Raw genomic sequence first — 22,500 nt, forward strand, 5'->3', positions numbered from 1 at the left:
GCCAGCATCATGATTCAGGACCAGGGACAGCGCCTCAGCCAGGCTGGTTCAGCACCGTGGACAGCTCCTCGGCGCTGAACTTCTGTATCTCGGTTCTCTCGGTTCCCTCCATGAACAGGAAAAGATTTAGGAGCAGCAGACCACCATCCTTCGTGTTGTGCTGCTGGAAGCTGAGGATGTGTTGCACGATGAAACAATATCCCGACATCCTGCGCTAACCTCGTTTACAAATCATTGTCAGAGTTTCAGAGCGACGTGAACAGAGCGGGAACAACAACGCTGGCAGTGATTTCCCCGAGGAGAGACGCTTCTTTGTGTGTCCTTTAAATCCCACGTCTGACACGACTTCCTCCAAAAATGCAACAACATGAAAACAACCAGCGAACACGGAACCAAACTGAACAAGTAAAGAGTTAAAGAGCTCCAACAGTCCAACACGACGATTTAAACGACCCGCAACATAAACGCGTGCTTCCTGCTGCGCTGTAATAACGGTCCAGGCACGAGGACACCTCGCTGGGTCATTCAGCCCTATTTTGAAATGACTCAATATACAGTCCATCCAGAAAGTATTCACAGCGCTTCACTTATTCCACATTTTGTTATATTACAGCTTTATTCCAAAATGGATTAAATTCATTTTTTTCCTCAAAATTCTACACACAATACCCCATCATGACAAAGTGAAAATAGTTTGTTTAAAATTTTTGCAAATCTATTAAAAATAAAGAATGAAATATAACACGTACATAAGTATTCACAGCCTTTGCTCAATACTTTGTTGAAGCACCTTTGGCAGAAATTACAGCCTCAAGTCTTTTTGAGTATGATGCTACAAGCTTGGCTCCTATTCTTGGGCAGTTTCTCCCGTTCTTCTTTGCAGGACCTCTCAAGCTCCATCAGGTTGGATGGGGAGCGTCGGTGCTCAGACATCTTCAGATCTCTCCAGAGATGTTCAATCGGGTTCAAGTCTGGGCTCTGCCTGGGCCTCTCAAAGACTTTCACAGAGTTGTCCCGAAGACACTCCTTTGTTATCTTGGCTGTGTGCTTCGGGTCGTTGTCCTGTTGGAAGATGAACCTTCGCCTCAGTCTGAGGTCCAGAGCGCTCTGGAGAAGGTTTTCATCAAGGATGTCTCTGTACATCGCTGCATTCATCTTTCCCTCCATCCTAACTAGTCTCCCAGTTCCTGCTGCTGAAAAACATCCCCACAGCATGATGCTGCCACCACCATGCTTCACCGTGGAGATGGTGTTGGTCAGGTGATGAGCGGTGCCTGGTTTCCTCCAAACATGACGCTTGGCATTCAGGCCAAAGAATTCAATCTTTGTTTCATCAGACCAGAGAATTTAGTTTCTCCTGGTCTGACAGTCCTTCAGGTGCCTTTTGGTAAACTCCAGGTGGGCTGTCATGAGCCTTTTACTGAGGAGTGTCTTCCGTCCGTCCACTCTACCATTCAGGCCTGCTTGGTGGAGTGCTGCAGAGATGGTTGTCCTTCTGGAAGGTTCTCCTCTCTTCACAGAGCAACGTTGGAGCTCTGTCAGAGTGACCATCGGGTTCTTGGTCACCTCCCTGACTAAGGCTCTTCTCCCCCGATCGCTCAGTTTGGCCGGGCGGCCGACTCTAGGAAGAGTCCTGGTGGTTCAAACTTCTTCCATTTACAGATGATGGAGGCCACTGGGCTCATTGGGACCTTCAATGCTGCAGAAATGTTTCTGTACTCTTCCTCAGATCTGAGCCTCCATACAATCCTGTCTCGGAGGTCTACATATGATTCTTTGGACTTCATGTCTTGGTTTGTGCTCTGACATGTCCACTGTGGGACCTTATATAGACGGTGTGTGTCTTTCCAAATCATGTCCGATCAACTGAATTTACCAGGTGGACTCCAATCAAGTTGTAGAAACATCTCATGATGATCAGTGGAAACAGGAAACACCTGAGCTCAATTTTGAGTGTCATGGCAAAGGCTGTGAATACTTATGTACATGTGATTTTTTCGTTTTTGATTTTTAATAGATTTGCAAAAATTTAAAAAAAAATGTATTTCACATTGTCATTATGGGGTATTGTGTGTAGAATTTTGAGGGAAAAAAATGAATTTAATCCATTTTGGAATAAATCTGTAATATATCAAAATGTGGAAAAAGTGAAGCGCTGTGAATACTTTCTGGATGGACTGTATATTTGGCCGTAAACATACATCCAACAACCAGCCGTACCGTTATGACTCCTATAAACTCAATGACACCCTGCTGGGGATTACAGTCGTAATCTGAATGAGCCCCTGAGGTGCATCACACAAGAGACACAGGAAGGGATGGGGGGGGGGGAACTAAAATAAAGTCGTGAATGGATGGAAACGTCACCGTCCTCTTCTGTGAAGCCTCCAGACAATTTCAAACACTTTAATCTGAATGCAGAGAAATCAAATGAATTGTAAAAGAGCTGCAAACTGATCACACAAATACAGAAGCATCCGCTGAATCCGTGTCTTCCCCTCCGGCGGTACTCACAGCTCAGCTGGATGCGGATGAAGTCTCGGATGCCCAGGTTCTCCAGAAACACACCGGAGGACGCCGTGGTCTTAAACAGGAAGGAGATGTCGGCGCTCAGCTCTCCGTGGAACGTCGGGAAGTGGAGGTACGACGTCTCCTTGTCGAAAAACGCAGCGTTCCAGAAGCTCTCTGAGAAAAATAGAAAAAGGGAAATCACCTTAAAAACAAATGAGTGAAGACAAGTGATGGAAATGAGGGTCAGAACGGGTTGTTTTAGGTTTTAATTTCAGTTTGAACAATGTTTAACGTTACCGACACACTTCTGATAATCTTTCTCCAGAGGTTAAACAAATGAGAAAAGGCACGTTCATTAATGAGTTTCTGGTTTCCTAACTTTATGCTAAGCTAACCGGCTGCTGCTTCACATTAAGTTGATGCTTTCATTTACAGTGTGATGGAAACTGATGACTGAAGGATTTTTTTGGTTTTAATGGAAAAAGATGTAACTGTACGTTGTACCGGACCTGATGAGGAGCTGAGCCTGAAAACAAAGCTTTTTCTGGAGCGGTTTGGAGCAGGAAGTGACCATATTTGGACGAGCTGGGGGAGGAGCCAGCGGTGAATCTGACCGATCTGATCGGAAACCTGACGATACTTCGTCCCGCCCACCGACAGCTGTAACCTGACTGCACCACAGGCCTGTCAATCAAACAGACACGCCCCCAAAAACAGGTGTTCTTGAATCTTCTTTTCTAATGAATGAGGGATTATTTTCAGATGGACCTCCAGAAAACTAAGAAGAAGGAGTGACTTTAGCTAACAACACCGAGATAACTGATGGACACATTTTATTCACTTTGGATTTGATGAGAGAAGTTGAATGGGAGTCTATGGAGCCGGAGGCTTTTTGGAGCCGACCTCTAGTGGCACTCGCTGGTATTGCAGCTGAAGACACTTCTGGATCAGAACCATTTTACAGACCTGAAGCTACGAACACTTTATATACAGTCTGTGAGCAACGAGGACAAACTAAAGGCGGGCTTACTGTCTCCATGGCAACGCAGTGGTCCCACCCTGTAGGCAGCCTCCGACCCCGGCCTTTGGAGGTCCCCCAGCACCAGAGACCTGACGGGGAGGCTCTCCTTACGGGCGAGCAGGCCCGTGTCTTCGGTCCTGTAGGAGGATGAAGAAGAAGAAGATAAACAAACTGTCCTCAGATCTGCGGTGTGAATGTTGTTAATGTTGCATCACTCTGACAACATTACACGCCGAATGAAAACCCTGCAGAGTGGAGGTGAGGTCTCAAATCAGAACCAGCTGCCAATCACAAGTCCTAAAATTAACCTCTTGTTTCACGCACTTCACATCATCTGTTCTCCTTCAGTCCGAGCATTAAAACACACGCAGCACTCAGAGTCTGATGAAATATTGAGCAGCAGCTCCGCTCTGTAAAAATAAAACCGTTTGGACGGAGACAAGCTGGAAGGAAGTGAAGCATGCTGGGATTGTTTACTTCATGAGGAAAGGTTAAAACTGTTTGTGTTCCTTCCTCTGCTCCATTTATTGCAGCTGATTCGCTGCTTGTTAAACTGCCGGAGGTACGAGTGAAGCAGAGCTCGTCAGTCTGGTCTGAAGGACGTCAGACTCAGAGAGGTTTTTACTGAAGGTTGGCTGATTTACATATTAATATTTTTAGATATTATCATTAACCAAACATGTTTCTTTTTTTATTTAAATGTTCATTACTTTTACTTCCTGAAAAAAACTGCATGTTTGTGTTTGAAAATAAACACAGATTATTCATTAATATTTGTTTTTTAAATCTTTAAAGTAATATTTGTGGCAACATTGTTTCACATCATGTTTTTTTTTTTTTTTTAATGCGGTTAAACAAACCAGTCGTAACTTTGGGACTAAACAAAAGAGAAAACATGAATCATGTTGTTAATAAATGTGATTAAAGGTCCATTCATCCTGTCTGTTATTAAAGGTCCATTCATCCTGTCCATTATTAGAGGTCCATTCATCATGTCTATTATTAAAGGTCCATTCATCCTGTCTGTCATTAAAGGTCCATTCATCCTGTCTGTTATTAAAGGTCCATTCATCCTGTCTGTTATTAAAGGTCCATTCATCCTGTCTGTCATTAAAGGTCCATTCATCCTGTCTGTCATTAAAGGTCCATTCATCCTGTCTGTCATTAAAGGTCCATTCATCCTGTCTGCCATTAAAGGTCCATTCATCCTGTCTGTTATTAAAGGTCCATTCATCCTGTCTGTTATTAAAGGTCCATTCATCCTGTCTGTCATTAAAGGTCCATTCATCCTGTCTGTTATTAAAGGTCCTCACCACTCGGTGCGGTCAGCGTCACAGTTGCAGTAGTGCTGAGGATCCACACAGTCGCCCTGCAGGCCGCAGGAACACTGCTGGCTACCTGGCTGAGCTCCACCCCAATACGTCTGGACCCGACCGGGACCGGGACCACCGAGCCACCAGCTGAACGGAGAGCCCTCTGAGACACACACACACACACACACACACACACACACACACACACACACACACACACACACACACACACACACACACACACACACACACACACACACACACACACACACACACAAATATCAGTGTCTTACTTCAAGTTTTTGTTCTGAACATAAAACTCAGAGAGGAAGAGGAGAGGAGGACGATAAAATGGGGTTCACCTGGGGAGTTGAGGAGGCGGGACTTCCTGCAGTGGTAGGACAGCTCCTGCTCGCAGTGCTCTGATTGGCTGATGGCGGCCAGCAGCTGCTCCTCATTGGACGAGTAGTGGAAGTGGACTGAGAGCTGGTTTCCACCTGCAGACGGTCGGACTCTGGTCAGCGCCGTGTTGTTGTGCTGCAGCACCATCAACGTCTTCTCCTCTGCAGGGCAGGAAGTGACACCATTACTAGAGGAGAGTGTGTGTGTGTGTGTGTGTGTGTGTGTGTGTGTGTGTGTGTGTGTGTGTGTGTGTGTGTGTGTGTGTGTGTGTGTGTGTGTGTGTGTCTGTGTGTATGAGTGTGTGTGTGTGTGTGTGTGTGTGTGTGTGTGTGTGTGTGTGTGTGTGTGTGTGTGTGTGTGTGTGTGTGTGTGTGTGTGTGTGTGTGTGTGTGTGTGTGTGTGTGTGTGTGTGTGTGTGTGTGTGTGTGCGTCACCTGTCATGTTGCAGTAGACCAGCTGTGGTCTGATTGGTCCGCTGCCGTCCACATCGATGTAAAAATGTCCCGACGTGTTCCCGTTGTGTTTGTACGCCTCGCACGACTGTTCGTACACGGCTGGGAGGAGAAGAGTGACATCACAACGACAACGTCACCATGGTGACACACAGGATGAAGACTTTGTTCTGTTATGACTCCTGGATGCTAAAGATGAAACACGCCTCTAATTATTGAACAGGGCGGCTGCTGGAATTACAGCGTTTCTGTGTTTTAATGCTTTAAGTACATTTAATTCTGTTTTTCTACCTGCAGAACGTTTCCTTTAATTTTAATTTTAGTTTGAAATACATGTGATCTGTTGGTGTGGTGATGTGTCATGTGATCTGTTGGTGTGTCATGTGATCTGTTGGTGTGTCATGTGATGTGTGATCTGTTGGTGTGTCATGTGATGTGTCATGTGATCTGTTGGTGTGTCATGTGATCTGTTGGTGTGTCATGTGATCTGTTGGTGTCATGTGATCTGTTGGTGTGTCATGTGACTCACAGCTGTGGCAGGTGGCTCCGCTGTAGCCGCTGTCAGAGCAGTTGCAGAGGAAGACGGTCCAGGACTGACTGCAGAGACCGCCATGTTCACATCGACTGGGAGAACATCTGATGGAGACACAGAGAGACAGAGAGACAGAGAGACAGACAGACAGAGAGAGAGATACAAAGAGACAGACAGACAGAGGGACAGAGAAACAGAGACAGAGACAGACAGAGGGACAGAGAAACAGAGACAGACAGACAGAGAGACAGACAGAGAGACATACAGACAGAGAGACAGACAGAGACAGACAGGGAGACAGAGAGACAGACAGGGAGGTTCAGTTTTGACTGTCATACAGCAGCTTTCAGCTGTCTGAGGTTTGAAACTTATATCTGTATCTTTTTTTTTGCGCAGAGACAGCAGTTTTGATCAAATCAGCTGACACACCTGGAAACATTGTTCAGGTTCAGGAACAAAAGCCGTCGATGACAGAGACACTTTCTATCTGCTGCCGTCAAGAGACTTTAACAGCATCTCTTGTGTTCCACGCATGTTGCGCTGACTGAGCGCGCTCAGTGTGTCTGACGGATCGAACCTCTGACCTGCTACAGAACTGATGAGGTGAGAAAGAATAATGGTCTCAAACTGTCCGTGTCCTCTCAGAGAATCGAATGTTCCTGAAACGGTTTCCAGAGTGAGTCCATTACATAAAGCTCTTTTATTAAATGGACAGAAAGCCTTTTGAGTTGTGTTTGCTGAAGCGTGTTATTCACTTCACGGCCAGCTGTGTGTGGGAGGGTCACGGGAAAATGTGCAGTTTTAATATTTGGACGAAGCCTCCTTCATCGTGTACAATCAGAGACGGACTGTGAAGGTCGGATCAATAAATCAACACACACGAAGACCGGATCAGGAGCGACGGTGATTCTGGAGAATAACGCTGGATATAAACCAAGCAGCAACCAACAGTTCAGATTCTGTCCGTCACCATCTTGCTAGTTTGGAGCGGTTTGGAGCAGGAAGTGACCATATTTGGACGAACTGGGGGAGGAGCGTGGATACTATGCCCTGCCCACATATGAAGGAAACCTGACAGCTCCACCCCCAAACATCTCTGTATTTGAGGCCTAGACTGTTTCTAAAAGAGTTTGTAGCTTCAGGTCTGTAAAATGGTTCTGATCCAGAAGTGTCTTCAGCTGCAATACCAGCGAGTGCCACTAGAGGTCGGCTCCAAAAAGCCTCCGGCTCCATAGACTCCCATTCAACTTCTCTCATCAAATCCAAAGTGAATAAAATGTGTCCATCAGTTATCTCGGTGTTGTTAGCTAAAGTCACTCCTTCTTCTTAGTTTTCTGGAGGTCCATCTGAAAATAATCCCTCATTCATTAGAAAAGAAGATTCAAGAAGACCTGTTTTTGGGGGCGTGTCTGTTTGATTGACAGGCCTGTGGTGCAGTCAGGTTACAGCTATCGGTGGGCGGGCCGTAGTATCGTCAGGTTTCCAATCAGATCGGTCAGATCCACCGCTGGCTCCTCCCCCCAACTCGTCCAAATATGGTCACTTCCTGCTCCAAACCGCTCCGAACTAGCGGAGTCTATTGGAGCCAGCCCCTAGTGGCCCTCGGCGGTATTACAGTTGAAGTTCTGCATCACTTTTGAGACCCGGAGGCCGCGAACATTTTTATATATACGAGCAGTGAGCAACAGAGAAGGGGGAGTCAACAATGACGGACACGCAGACGACTGCTGTAGAAAATCTGTAGAACGTTTATGTGCAGCTAAAAAAAAAAGATGCTGATTATTATAAACACGTGAATAGAAGTGAAACACACAAGCATCCCCTGAACAACGCTCCTCTCTGCTCTGCTCTCCATTTGTGCCCTTCGTGTCCGACACTAATAATCTGCTGTGAAGAATAAACTGCACATTACGTCCATTCTCCACCTGACTTCACGACCATGAATCCAATCAGCAGCTTTTCAGCTGGATGTTTTCAGACGTTTTCACAGGTTTGTTTCAGAGAGCAGTGAGACTCGTCTTCTGAATAAAAACACGCTGACATTCAATTAAAATCACTCGAGCATATTCTCCTTTTCTCTGTCCAGGATGAGTGGCTAGGGTCAATTTACTGTATGTGTGTGTGTGTGTGTGTGTGTGTGTGTGTGTGTGTGTGTGTGTGTGTGTGTGTGTGTGTGTGTGTGTGTGTGTGTGTGTGCGTGCGTGCGTGCGTGTGTGTGTGTGTGTGTGTGTGTGTGTGTGTGTACCCTGGAGGCGGGTTTATAACTGTTATAACTGTCTCATTGTTATTTTATCATCTTTATCATCCACGAATTACGTAAAAAAAGATTTATCATAAGGTCTAAAATGACTCTCAATTCATTTTGATTCAAAGTTTGCCTTAATATTGTGGTTAAAGCTGCATTAATTAATATCTGAATATCAATAATACATCTCGTGACCTTCTGCATGAAAAAACAGATTTATGGAGACAAGCTGACGGTAAATCATCGTCTGAGTTTTGCAGCATCTTTCGGGTTCTTCCTGAATGTTTCGGTTCATTCTCACCGCTCTCATCAGTTCAGGCTGTTTTCAGGGAAATGTTTCGGTCGGCAGCTGGTGGAGGCTAAACCGGAGCTAAAAGTAGAATAAATGAATCCTGGACATCACAACTCCAGATAGAAGCTAACGTTGCTTCTGTCTGTCAATAAGAAACTGCAGCTTCTGCAGCCCTGAAGAATCCAAACGAACGATTAAACCCAGATTAAAACAAACATGCTGTTGTTTTCCTGCAGGTTTCTATTTACATTATTGAATAGAAGTGAACATTTAGGTTTTGAAGGATGTTTTTATGAACTTTTTAAATATTTTGCATGTTTATAAATGATCTCAATATCTTTGTAATTTCAACACTGTCTTCTTTTTTATAGTGACTTATGTCCTATGTCTTGCGGGGTTTTTTCATCAATGAACAGCTGCAGAAGTCTCTCCTCAGCTGTTTTTCTAGCGTACCTATCGACGATGCCGCACATGTCCACCTGCAGGTCGCTGTGGTTTCCCAGCTGCTTCTGCTGCACCGCGATCAGGTCCACGACACCCTGGTCCAGAGTCAGCGAACGCATGCAGCCCTGGAACACGTTAAAGGGGTTCCTGCAGCCCTGAGCATCGTCTGCAGCCGGACACCCTGAACACAAGAGGAGCAGTCAGAGACGGATGCTGTGGAGACACTGCGGACAGGGAAACTGTCCCTCCATTATCTTCAGCGTCTGTCCTCTGTTTCGTGTCCAGTGAATTCTTTTGTGACGCTTAAAGAGGTTTTAATTTGCCGAAGTGTTTCACGCTCACCACCGAAGAAGACGTTGGTCTCCACGGCGACAGGAAACGGCGGGTTGGCCTGGGCGGCGCCTCCCTCCTCTCCATCCACGGTGACGATCAGACGAGCTCCACTGAACTGCAGCTCCGTGGCGTGCCACTGACCGTCGTTCAGGCCAGAACCTGGACACCAGAACATTTAAAAACCTGCAGCGGGAGATCATTTCACCGACGTCCTCTCGCAACACGTCTCCCACTGGAGCAGCTTTTACAGGAGCGACATCGAGACACGAACTGATGGTAAAACCCAGCTAGGAGTTTCCTACATCTTCAGTGACTCAGTGATGATCTCCTTGATGGATCTCAAGTGTACGAGTTATGATTTAATGGTTAAACTGACCTGCGCTGAGCTCCAGCAGCACTCGGCCTCCTTTATGGACCTGCAGCTGCAGTCGGGCTTCACTCAGGTACAACCAGACCACGCCCCTTTGCTGAGGGAGGTCGAAGGTGAGCAGCAGCCCCGCCTTGTTCCACGTCCTGAACTGGAACCCGACGGAAACGCCCCCCGAGGACGAGGACGCCGTCGTCCCCGGCAGCTGGAGGAAGCTGCGTGGGCCGGGGAACGTCACAGCGACGGAAACCGGCTCGGCGCACCAGAAGGTCACGTTGCCCTGAGAGACGAGGAGGAGGATAACACCACATAAAACATGAATATTAATGAGCTACAGGGGGGCGTGGCCACGTGACCTCGTGTCACCCCATCAGAATTGTTTTAATGGCCAATTTAAGAAGTTACGGTTGGAAATTGTAGAATTCATCAGACAGTAATTCTATGAGTGTGAAGGTCTGTAGTTGGACCAACGTGTGAGCTGAACCAGGTCTTTCAGGTGTTCAGTTCTTCTATGAACAACTTTATCGACCTTCCAAGTGACTGAACGAATTAATAATTCCTGTATTTTACTTCCTGATTAAAAGACAACAAAAGCCACAGAAACAATCTGATAAATCTGCTGCTGAACCAACTGAGTGTTCATTTAAAGCCAATAAATCCATTTGAGGTTGTTAAAGTTGAATTTTTCATCGACTATCAGCTGGTAAACCAACCTGAGTGTTGTATGTTTCTTTTTGCGGTTTATTTGGGTCAGAGGTCACCGGGAGTTCAACTCTTCGTCTTAGCGGCCGGGTGAACCTCTCTGGGGAATGAACTCACCTCCACGGTCACCTGGTGGTTGTCGTGCTTTGTGAGTTGGATGAGGTTGTGTCCGTTGAACAGCAGGTTCTCCAGGCAGCCGTGGAAGTTCGTCTGAGAGCCGACCGGACCTCGAACCGCCCCGAAGGCCAGCTGGAGGGAGCGACAGCAGATGAAAGGAAAGGATGTGAAACCAGTGTTTTCTGGCGTTTTCCTGGTCGTTCTGTCCGTCCATGTTTTCTGTGTTTCACCTGCTCGACGTCCCAGCGGCTGAACTCTGCAGACATCCGAACCTTCTCTGTGTGTTTGTCCACGGTGAGGTTGAGCTGCGAGCCGCGGCGCTCCACTGCGACGTCGTGCCACTGCTGGTCGTCCAGCAGGCTGCCGAGGGAGGCGAGACGGTGGGGCTCGGAGGAGGAGGAGGAGGAGGAGGAAGAGGAGGACGTCCTACCTGGAAGACAGAGACACATAAGGTCACATCAGCATGAAGCCAAACATGTGGTGATGCCGAATCTGAACCTCTGCAGAGGAAACGCAGCCAGACATCAGTAATGACAGACGAGCCGAGCAGGTCCAGATGAGAGGATTCGTTTCTACGGGAGAAACGTTGTGATTCTGCTGAGAGGAGGAAGAGCACAAGGAGATGAACGCACACCGACATTAAAGATGTATCAGACAGTCTTCAGGGAGACATGAGGCAAACTTCAGAGACAGAAACCGACGGTCGGGAAGATGATGGACAAATAAGATGTCTGATATTTACAGAAAACATCATCTTCATCCAGGAGAGGAGAGGAAGACTCTCCTGTCAGCACAGTTATAATTCATCTGCCATCGAGACGAGATGAAGGATGTCACAAACAAATAAGATCTCTTTACTGGTGTTGATTAGTGGAAGGATTATCACGCTGCAGGAGGAAGAGGAGGGAGGAAGAGCGACCTGATGATGGAGTGTTTCACTGGATGGATGATTTGATTACAGACTGAATGACTGAAGAAGGAAAGCAGGAATCAATGTGAGAGATCAGAGGGCAGTTAAACAGAAAATGAAGTGATATTAATTCTCTCTTCCTTCCTCCTCCTCCTCCTCCTCCTCTTCATCGCTCTGTCTTTATTTCTTTCTGCAGGTCGGATCCATCAGGAAGGAAAAACTAATCATATCTTTTCCTTTTTCCTGCAGCAGTAAATGCAGCTTCACGACGATGTTTGAATGTTTGAAGACAGAAAGAAACCTTGTGGTGCAGAATGTTAAAAAAACGGGATGTTCTTTGGTGTCGGAGTCCTTGAGCTGTTGGGCAGAAATCAACAGGTTACTTCCTGAAGGAGCGTGAACGTTCAGGAGATTAACATCAACGGGGAGGCGGGTCAGCAGATATGAAACATGAAGATTGGTCCAGACGAAAGGTCACGAGGTGGAAGGACGTCAACGAGCATGACGAGTTTCACAGTTTGTTTCTGACTTTCTGGTCGCTGCAGCTGCAGAAGTGTCCGGTCGTAAATCTGCACACTCGGCACAATCTGAGGATAAATACCTGATGAAGAACGGCCGATGACGACAGCGTGTTTAATTCATGTCGACGAGGGTCACGCTGGATGCGTTCATGACCACTTGAATGCCGAGCAGACGGTGCACACGACTTCCCGTGTTTTAAACACGAGATCACGAGGTCCGTTTGAGACACCCGGGTTAGATCCCAAACCGGCGTTTTAATGGATGTAAAGCAGAACTGGACGGTTCTGAACAGGAAGTTCTAAATCTGTTCAGACAGATTACAGTGAAGTGTTAAATATGTGCAGCTACAAGCTAACTAAGGGATTACATATTGGTGGTGAAAGGTCAAAGTTCAGGGTCTCTGTGACATCACGTCCACCCCCCACCCCCACCCCCCATACACACACTAATGTACAGAGAAGAGTTTACTTCCTTAACCCGGAGCAGAGCAGCGTTTTAACGGCTCTCTGCTGTAAACGAAGGGCTTCCCAGCTCGTCTTCCTGGAACCGCTCCCTCTTCTTCCTGCTCTGAAACACACTTCCTTGTTCCCTCCTTCAGATCCGCACTCTGAACATGGGTGGAGTCAACATGTGTTGAAGAGTCTCAGCTGCGTTCACTTCTACAGAACAGGAAGTCGCTCAGAGAGCTGAGATGGAGCAGAAAGGAGTTCAGCTGGACCGATAAACTTTCTCTTGTTCAATCTGTCTGGATCTACTGAAGGATCCGGTGACTCTTCCATGTGGACACAACTACTGCATGGAGTGTATTAAAGTCCGCTGGGACGGACAGGACGGGACGGGAGTCTACAGCTGTCCTCAGTGCAGGCAGGACTTCATACCGAGACCTGTCCTGGACAAAAACACCATGTTGGCAGCTTTAGTGGAGGAGCTGAAGAAGACTGAACTCCAAGCTGCTCCTGCTGATCACTGCTAAGCTGGACCTGAAGATGTGGCCTGTGATGTCTGCACTGGGAGAAAACTGAAAGCTGTCAAGTCCTGTTTAGTCTGTCTGGCTTCTTATTGTGAGAAACACCTTCAGCCTCATTATGATGTCGCTCCATTAAAGAAACACAAGCTGGTGAACCCCTCCAAGAAGCTCCAGGAGAACATCTGCTCTCTTCACGACGAGGTGATGAAGATGTTCTGCCGCACCGATCATCAGATTATCTGTTATCTCTGCTCTGTGGAGGAACATAAAGACCACGACACCGTCTCAGCTGCAGCAGAAAGGACCGAGAGGCAGAGAGAGCTCGAGGGGAGTCGAGGAAACGTCCAGCAGAAAATCCAGGACAGACAGAAAGATGTGAAGCTGCTTCAGCAGGAGGTGGAGGACATCAATCAGTCTGCTGAGAAAACACTGGAGGGCAGCGAGAAGCTCTTCACCCAGCTGATGAGTCTCCTCCAGGAAAGAAGCCGCGATGTGAAGCAGGAGGTCAGATCCCAGCAGGAAACCCAAGTGAGTCGAGTCAAAGAGCTTCAGGAGAAGCTGGAGCAGGAGATCGCTGAGCTGAAGAGGAAAGACGCCGAGCTGGAGCTGCTCTCACACACAGAGGATCACAACGAGTTCCTGCACAACTACCCCTCAGTGTCAGCACTCAGTGAGCCTACAGACTCATCCAGCATCCATATCCGTCCTCTCACCTACTTTCAGGATGTGATAGCAGCTGTGTCAGAGGTCAGAAATTTACTATAGGATGCTCTGAGGGACGGATGGACAAACATCTCAATGACTGTTAGTGATGTGGACGTTTTACTGTCAGAACCAGAACCAAAGACCAGAGCTGAGCTCTTAAGATATTCACAAAAAAATCACTCTGGATCCAAACACAGCATACAGAGAGATGTTATTATCTGATGGAACGGAAAAGTAACTTTAATGGATCAACAACAGTCTTATTCTGATCATCTAGAAAGATTCAGTGGTTGTTATCATGAAGTCCTGAGTAGAGAGAGTCTGACTGGACGTTGTTACTGGGAGGTGGTGTCAGGAGTCCGGTTTTCCTCTGTTTTGCCCCCGATTCCCTCTCCTCCTGTGTCCCCTCAGTCCCCTGTCTGCTTGTTCTGTGTCCTCCTCTCCTCTCCTCCTGTGTCCCCTCAGTCCCCTGTCTGCTTGTTCTGTGTCCTCCTCTCCTCACCTCCCGTGGCCACGCCCCTCACCGGTCCCAGCAGCTGCAGCCACTCACCCCGGATCACCACCTGCAGGTGTGCTGCATCTCCCTGATCACCTCCCCGGACTATATGTACCCTGCCCCTGCACTCCTCTGGTTGTCAGTTCATTTGTTAGTCACCCGTCCGTCCTCCGTCCGTCCGTCCCGTTCCTCCGGTTTCTGTTCCTCCTGCGGAGCTCCCTGTCGGAGTCACCAGTCGGTGGAGTTGCCCTCCCGACTCCGAGGATTATTGACCCCGTTTCTTCCAGCGGTCCTGTCCGCTGGTCTGCCGGCTGTCCGGCCAGCCGTGTCTCCCTGGATCTGTCGGTCGAGTTGCCCTCCTGACTTGGAAGCAAGTGGACACAATAGGTGCCACCTTTTGGTTTGTTTGTTTTTGTTTTTGGTTATTGCAATAAAGACTGTATTTTGGAAACCGATACCTAAGTCTGTGAGCCTGCATTTGGGTCCTGGTAAACACCACCTCATGACAGGTGGAGATGAGAGGAGAAGTAGAAGTAGAAGTTGGTGTAGCAGTCGCATACAAGAACACCAGCAGAGCAGACTGGTTTGGATTAGATGACAAATCTTGGTCATTATATCGTTGCACAAACAGATATGTATTTTTCTACAACAGAGTCCAGACTCCCGTCTCAGGTCCTCCACCCTCCAGAGTGGGGGTGTACCTGGATCACAGAGCAGGTACTCTGTCCTTCTACAGCGTCTCTGAGACCATGACTCTCCTCCACAGAGTCCAGACCTCCTTCACTCAGCCGCTCCACGCTGGACTTTGACCTTTCTGTTCTGGATCCACAGCTGAGTTTGTGAGAGTCCGATAGGCTGCAGTTGTTTCTGCTCACGAACACGTGAACTTCTCCTGAAGGTTTCAGGAACATGTGGGCATCGCTGAAAAGCGTCCAACACCGGTACCGATACCTCGACTTCGATACCGGTTCCTTTTTTCAACACCAATTTGATAGAATCTACTTTAGAAAAATGACAAACAGGTTGTTTTCTTTGGGCACGATTACCTGTCTAATGTCTCCCTGACGCTACAATTTACCAGTGTCCCTGAATGTGCCATCGGTCAATGCTGGTTGGTTGGCTGCTTCCAGAGAAGAATCCAGTTACTGCAGCACAGAGGGTTTTTTATTGTTGTGGTCATAAGTGTTTGATTTTGTGTCTTTTCTCTATAATCATGGTGTCATTTGTGGAGTTTTAAGTGAGATTTGTTTTTCTGTAAATTTGCAGAAATGAGCAAAAATTGCAAGATAAGAAAAAACAAATGTATTTTTTTTCTTTCTAAAAACTATCAATGTAATTTGTGGAATTTTAAGTGAATTATTTGCTGTAAAATTGCAGGAATTAAAATGTCTTTGCGGCGAACTGAGCAGCAGTTTGTTTTGATGGTGAGAGGAGAGAAAGGGGCGGAGCCTCGCTAGTTGGAAATTAACACTTATTGTTGGTCATAAAGTCAGTTTTATTTTGAAAGGAGACTTTATGATGTCATACTTTCAGCAGAGCTTCTTGTTCACAACGTTTTTGAGGAAATATTTCAGGAATTTAGCGAAGTTGCAGGTTCCCACAAATATTGAGGAGATTGTTTGAACTTGTAATTATGATTGTGGTTGTTAAGTTTTGACGCTGTAGCGCTCAGTCTTATAATAATATCATCTCCCACAAAACAATTGAGTTTTTCTTTGAAATGCTAATGCATCCTCTCATTATTTGTCATTTTGTGGTACATTTTTCAGCCTGTTTTCTTCCTAATAAAAGATGTTAGAGGTTTTTTTTCATACAGCTAATCTCCACTTTTCTTCTGAAAATACTGCTGATATTCTCTGTTTTACACTCCGGTATGTTGAAGCAGATATCAGTTCATCTCCGTGGTTACGAGTATGTTTGTTCCGTGTTGTACCTCGTCTGAGCAGCAGCAGCAGTTTTCCTCTCTCCAACTCCAGACTGAGGCCGAGTCCCTCCCGTCCCTCCGCCTGCAGCAGCGTCCCACAATTCCTCAGGGTTTTAAACTTCAGAGAGACGACCTCTCTGGACGCCCGCCGAGGCCCGGGACTCGGCCGGTACACCAGACAGCTGCCGTCGCCGTGGAAACCCAACACATCGGAGGCTGAAACACAGAACAGAGTCGGAGTCGTGACTTCTTCCAGAAGTTATTACAAATTTTCTACCATTTATTTGTGAAACTCTTTATGCACATTTTTTTAAAATTTGGTTTTGACCTTTACAGTCGACACATTAAATGTCTGGAGTAAAAAAAACAACAATTCATCAAACAGCGGATGGAAACAGTTCAAATAAACTGTGATGAACATGTGAACCTAAAGAGAGCAGCAGTGATGTGAAAACATCTGCTGTGACATGAACAGAAGGTGTTGGAGTTAAACAGAATGTTTGTGGTGTCGGCGTTAATCCAGAAAATCTGCTGTGGAAAAATACGCAGTGGAAACGAAACTGGAAATAAAAGATTATTTCTGATGCCTCGTAAAAAAAAAAAAAAAAAATCAAAAAAGTTCACTGCAAATACAAAGAATTGAAATCTGTGAAAATTCTCTCAACAGTGAAGTGAAAAATGTCAACAGGAGCTTCTCATTGGTCGATTTGTTTCTGTTCAGTCGAGCAGTTGATGGACGACATGCAGCGAGTTCATCACCTTTAGTTACTTTCACTTTATTAATTGTGATAAACTAAACAGTCTGATTAAAGCTGGCTCTGATGGACAGTGGATAATAATAATAATAATAATAGTAATAATAATAATAATAATAATAATGGTCTTTATTATGTCATTAATCTGATATCACGAGTAACTCCAACAATGAGACGAATCAAAGAACTTTTCAATCTGAACTGTTGATGTGGACACCAGCAGGGGCCCGGACTGGGTTGCCACGGTGATGCAGATCCCACAGAGTCCAGCGAAGGAGACTGACCGTAGGGACATCCGTAGGTCTCCAGCCGGAGTCCGATGCGTCCACTGGGGTTCCAGTCCAGAGGGAGGAGGCGCAGGAAGCGAGCGACCGCCGGCTGCTGCAGCTTGTACTGAACCACACTGTCGGCATTACTGTTCCCTGGAAAAGACTGGAAACACACACACACACACACACACACACACACACACACACACACACACACACACACTTGAACTTCAGAGCAGAACCTCATTTACTTCTAGAAAGTCTCCCAAAGACAGAGAGGAAGAGGAAGGAACAGGAGGAGTTTTATGGAATATTTTTGTGATTGTTTTATCCCCCCCAAAACAAAATGAAGATTTTGAGGTGGATTTTCTTTAAAAAAAAAAAAAAATAGGGAAGTAATTTGTGGAGTTTTAAGTGAATTTTTTTGAGGAAATATTGTGGGAATTTTGCAAAATTGCAAGCTCCCACAAATATTGTGGAAATTGCTTGAATTTGCGTTAATTATTGTGATTGCTGGACCAGTTTCCAGGAGGGACTGAAGAGTCTCTTCACTCAGAAACTCAGCTGTAATTCATAACGATGGGGTGAAAGGGACTGACATCACTCTCATATCTGCTTTGTATGAAGCTACAGCAGGCAGCTGGCTAACGTAGCTTAGCATAACAACTCAAACGTTTAGTTAGGTTCAGTCCAAATGGAAAAAAAAAAAAAAAGTCCACCTCCCAGGAGCTCTGAAGCTCTCAAATAAACCTGCTACACCGTTCCTGTTTGTTTGTGGTGCAGAACCATAAAACAGCAAAGTGTCATCTTTGCACTTCAGTTTCAGACGAAACAAATAAAATGTGTAAAATGTGAAATTATTTCTCTCATGTCTAATAACTCTGAGCTGTGAAAACAATCTTTTCCTTCCATGAAGCTTCCCACCGTTTACCAAACCTTCTGTCCTTCCTCTTCCTGTCTGAGTTTGGCCGTCGGCGGCGCTCCATCAGTCCATGTGTTATTAATGAGGAGTCGGAGGCTGCTGATGGCTGTGATTATCTCTGCAGGACGGGCCGATCCCTGCAGACCAGCGCTGCTAAACACCGTCTCTGGTTATATTTCACACCAACAGGACGGCTGCAGTTCTTCTTGTTTTAATGATAAAAACATTAAAAACTGCCTCTGATGTATCCCGTTTCTATTTTTTTTAGAACGAATAGTTTGGTGTGGTGGACTCACCCCGATGCTGTCCTCCTGTCTGTACTGCTTCCAGTTGTGTCCCGTGTCGCTGAACATCAGCAGGTAGGACGACAGCCAATCAGAGCTGCCGTATCGGCCCTGCGTGGCGACGGCCGCGATCTTGGTCCGCTCGCCCAGGTCGACCTCCAACCACTGATATCTGTCGGAGACCAGAGGAGACCAGCCTCCGGCTCCTGCAGGAGGACACCGCAGAAACATTCAGGGACTCCATTTAAACCTGAGGATGAAATGTGCGTCCCTGCGGTGAGGCCGAGACGTTACAGTAACCGATGACACCTCACACACTGCCGGTCGTCACGTCTATCGTTTCCCGCAACAACAAAAAGCTTCATCAGTTCGAGAGTATTGATTGCGACGGATCCTTTCCAGATATAGCAGCATGGTGCATCGATCAGTTTCACAGTTGGGCTGTAAGAATGGATCCTCTGCTGTGTTTAATATCAGCGATGCTCGTGGTGCTTACAGCACCTGTGCAGGTTGAATTACAGATCACCAATAAACAGCAGGGCTGTAACACATTGATCGGTTATATTCTGGGTCAAAGAGTGAAAAGAATCACAACAAAACATTTTTTAATGTGAAAAGTGTTTGTTGACTTGTTGAAGCGAAGATGGTGATGTGAGTTATTGATTAACAGGCCTAAAGTCATTTAATTAAAGAAATCTGTGTTTTCAGACACAGAAACAACAGACACAAGAGTGGAGAGTGTGTGTGTGTGTGTGTGTGTGTGTGTGTGTGTGTGTGTGTGTGTGTGTGTGTGTGTGTGTGTGTGTGTGTGTGTGTGTGTGTGTGTGTGTGTGTGTGTGTGTGTGTGTGTGAAAGTGCTTTGTCAGGCCAAAACGACGCCTCAGAGCTCAAACACCAGATGGACGATTCAGAAGGAGGATGCTGCTGACTGGAGTCCCACTGAGAGAACACACACACACACACACACACACACACACACACACACACACACACACACACACACACACACACACACACACACACACACACACACACACACACACACACACACACACACAGAGGAAGGGCGGGAGGGGGGTATTACACAACCACCGATCATAAAAAGGAGGACAAAGTGGACGAGCTCTTGAGGTGCGTTTCAGTGTTTCTGTCTGCAGAACGACGCATGACGCGCCTGCACGAGCGCGCACATGGTGTAACCGCCGTTTCCATGGTGATAGGTCAATAATATAAATTTATTTCACTTTAATTTAATAAAGTCAAAAAACAGAAACAGGTCAAATATATTCATGAATTTGAATCGGATCAAGAAAACATATTTCTGTTCAGCGTGAACAAACTTATATATATTTGCATTTCGTTCTGCTGACCTTCAGAATAAAACCTCCTCCAGGCTGTGATTTCAGTTAAATATACTTCATTCAGAGAAATTGTTTGAATTGCTTTCTAGTCGGAGACAAATTACAAAGAAAAGTGTTTTGCAGGGAACTTCTTTTTATACCTGTAAAATAAAATATGAACTAATGATGTTATTCAGGAGGAGTTCCTGCTCTCGTCTCCTCCGTGTCCGGCTGAAACATGAACCTCATTCTGTCTCTCTTGTTCTACACGCAGTGAATGAAGCAGCTCGCTGAAGGGAGACCAGGCCTGAAGGAGGAGGTGCCGTCTCCTGCACCTCCTCCTTCAGGAGGTCAAAGGACCGCCGAAGCATTAATAATGCACTGATATTCCACCTGACAGGTAGAGACACACACAGGGACACATAAAGAGACACACACAGGGACACACAAAGAGACACACACGGGGACACACAAAGAGACACACAAAGAGACACACACAGGGACACACAAAGAGACACACACAGGGACACATAAAGAGGCACACACAGGGACACATAAAGAGACACAAAGAGACACACAAAGAGACACACACAGGGCTTCAAGTCCAACGCTGGAACACACACACACATAATCAATCCCTAATTAGTCGGCCCGCCACACACACGACCACAACAGTTTCCAATTCAAGTTACATTGGTGGTGTAAATCCTCTTCATTCAGGAAGCGCTGGCTGCTTCATAGTTCCTGTGAAGTGAACTCGCTGTAGTTGCAGCAGCGTCTCTGATTATTGTCACCTGAAAAGAGAAAAGGTTTGAACACGCCGGCTGCTGTTAATATTTGTCAGGACGACTCAGTTGTCGCTGATGAAACACGACTGCAGACGGACTGAAACTAACGATCACAACAGAAAACAGGCTGAGAGAGAAAAGGAGATGATTTAAAAGAAGATCGTTTAAAAGGAGGACGGATGAGAGCAGAAAAAAACAACAACAGAGAAAGAAAATGAAGAAGGATGTTAACAGGAGAGCCGAACAGCAACGAGTCCTCAGAAACATTCATCTCCACTCACATCCATGCAGGCGTTTCTGAGACAAACATGATGTGAGCAAATATCCAGCGTGTCACATTTCAAAATAAGAGAAGATCTCGGTGAACGCTTTGCAGGAGATGAGTCACTTTATCTTTTATCTGTTCAACATGTTCGAATCTGTTCAACACGCAACCAAACCAACGCTGCTTTGAGAGGCCGACGGGGACGTCAGGACCTGATTGTACAGGTGAATGAGGCTCTGGGTCATCACACCTGTAGTTTGAACTGGGAATCGACAGTTTTCACCTCAATATTGTATTATTATATTATTAGTTTTCTTATTCAAGTCATTTTGTGTCTTTGCAGTAAATATACTTTTTTTTTCTGCCTCTTTGTGGCCCTTCGATGCCTCTGTCATGATTTTGCATCAATTTATGGACATTTTGTGTCTTTTTGCAGTTGTTTAGTTTTTTTGGTGAATTCTGTGACTTTCAAATAAGAAATATGAAACAGTAAACTCATTCAGTAATCCATCCGGAGCCAAAACAATGAGCTGAGAGACCGTAAAATGCAAACTATGATACTTTGAGCCGAACCAACACTTACGCATCATAACTGGGAGAAAATGGTTTAAAAAAAATAAATCGCATAAAAAGAATAATTGTTGTCAGGATGTTTGTTCACTCTGAAATCAGTGACGTCGTTCCAACACCAGCAAGAATCAGGAAACAACGTTGTTCTGTTTGTGAGCCAGAAAACAACAGCAGGACTCTGAAACTGAAGCAGCTGAAGGAACTCAGCCGACGAACATCCTGCTTCTCCTGCTGCGTCGCAGATATACTGGAGATGCCAAACATCTTTCAAGAAGTTGTCTAACACGGTGAACATCTTTTCACAGCGAGCTCGTTCACGTGCGAGCAGACAAAAGGCAGCAGATGTCTGCAGGTCGTTTTCTTCACGCTCGGCTGCCGTCAGTTCCTTCAGCTGGTGTAAAACCATCTCACCCTCGCAGCTCATTCTGGATTCTTGTCTCGTCTCCCAGAGATGATTCTGATCCTCCAAACTAGTTACTCACCTTTTTTTTTTTTTTTTTTATAAAAACAAGCCAAACACTGATTATAATTCATATTTAAAAAGCTGATTGCGTCCTGGTGGGTTCGGCTTATGTAATGAAGCTGTAACATCCCTCTTTTAAACCTTTTTCTTAATTCTGTTGGACATCTCTCTCTCTGTCTGTTTCTGTTTCGAACATTTTCAGCAGCAAATATTTAAAAACTTACCAGGATTTCAAATCATTCCAACTACAATGTTGTATTACAGCAATGAATGCCCGCATGATAAATAATCTGAAATTTAAGACGACACTAACTGAAGTCAAACATGTCTCCTTGTTATGGAAAGACATGTTAGAAACGCTGCAGACAGTTTGACCTGCTGACCTCTCAGCGACTTCCAAGACCAGCTGGTCACGCTGAAGACTTCCAGACGTCATAACAGCAGAGAGATCAGCGTCCTCGTTGTTTCAGACCATCGACTCGGCTCTGAAGTCGTCCTGCTGGATCTCACACTGATCACGACATTTCATCAGACTGGAACCTGTTGTTGAGCTTAAAGGAATCAAATCACTTCTATCAGACAGGTTCCA

At 45.9% G+C, this 22,500-nt stretch overlaps 2 protein-coding genes across 2 annotated transcripts in view; one reads left to right on the forward strand and one right to left on the reverse strand.

Annotated features, from left to right (window-relative positions):
* Nucleotides 1–22,500, reverse strand: part of LOC138626889 (contactin-associated protein-like 4) — a 43,077-nt gene that overhangs the window by 9,649 nt on the left and 10,928 nt on the right. Inside the window, exons 3-16 of the mRNA XM_069708864.1 lie at nucleotides 18,498–18,691; nucleotides 17,295–17,442; nucleotides 16,265–16,471; nucleotides 10,962–11,161; nucleotides 10,732–10,863; nucleotides 9,922–10,192; nucleotides 9,555–9,704; nucleotides 9,222–9,393; nucleotides 6,229–6,335; nucleotides 5,682–5,801; nucleotides 5,208–5,408; nucleotides 4,846–5,008; nucleotides 3,542–3,669; nucleotides 2,515–2,685 (exon numbers count right to left, since the gene is read on the reverse strand). Of these exons, the coding sequence (XP_069564965.1) occupies nucleotides 2,515–2,685; nucleotides 3,542–3,669; nucleotides 4,846–5,008; nucleotides 5,208–5,408; nucleotides 5,682–5,801; nucleotides 6,229–6,335; nucleotides 9,222–9,393; nucleotides 9,555–9,704; nucleotides 9,922–10,192; nucleotides 10,732–10,863; nucleotides 10,962–11,161; nucleotides 16,265–16,471; nucleotides 17,295–17,442; nucleotides 18,498–18,691 (2,364 nt within the window). The remainder of the gene's footprint in view (nucleotides 1–2,514; nucleotides 2,686–3,541; nucleotides 3,670–4,845; nucleotides 5,009–5,207; nucleotides 5,409–5,681; nucleotides 5,802–6,228; nucleotides 6,336–9,221; nucleotides 9,394–9,554; nucleotides 9,705–9,921; nucleotides 10,193–10,731; nucleotides 10,864–10,961; nucleotides 11,162–16,264; nucleotides 16,472–17,294; nucleotides 17,443–18,497; nucleotides 18,692–22,500) is intronic.
* On the forward strand, nucleotides 12,855–15,140 carry ftr16 (finTRIM family, member 16). Its single transcript, XM_069708886.1, is given in 4 exon segments — nucleotides 12,855–14,003; nucleotides 14,005–14,053; nucleotides 14,056–14,180; nucleotides 14,841–15,140. Coding segments are annotated over 4 exon segments (1,623 nt in total).

This window comes from Brachyistius frenatus, unplaced genomic scaffold (genome assembly GCF_029030835.1).
Source record: "Brachyistius frenatus isolate BFR_SWC_R1_liver_20210118 unplaced genomic scaffold, ASM2903083v1 Contig_79, whole genome shotgun sequence".
Classification (NCBI taxonomy): domain Eukaryota; kingdom Metazoa; phylum Chordata; class Actinopteri; family Embiotocidae; genus Brachyistius; species Brachyistius frenatus.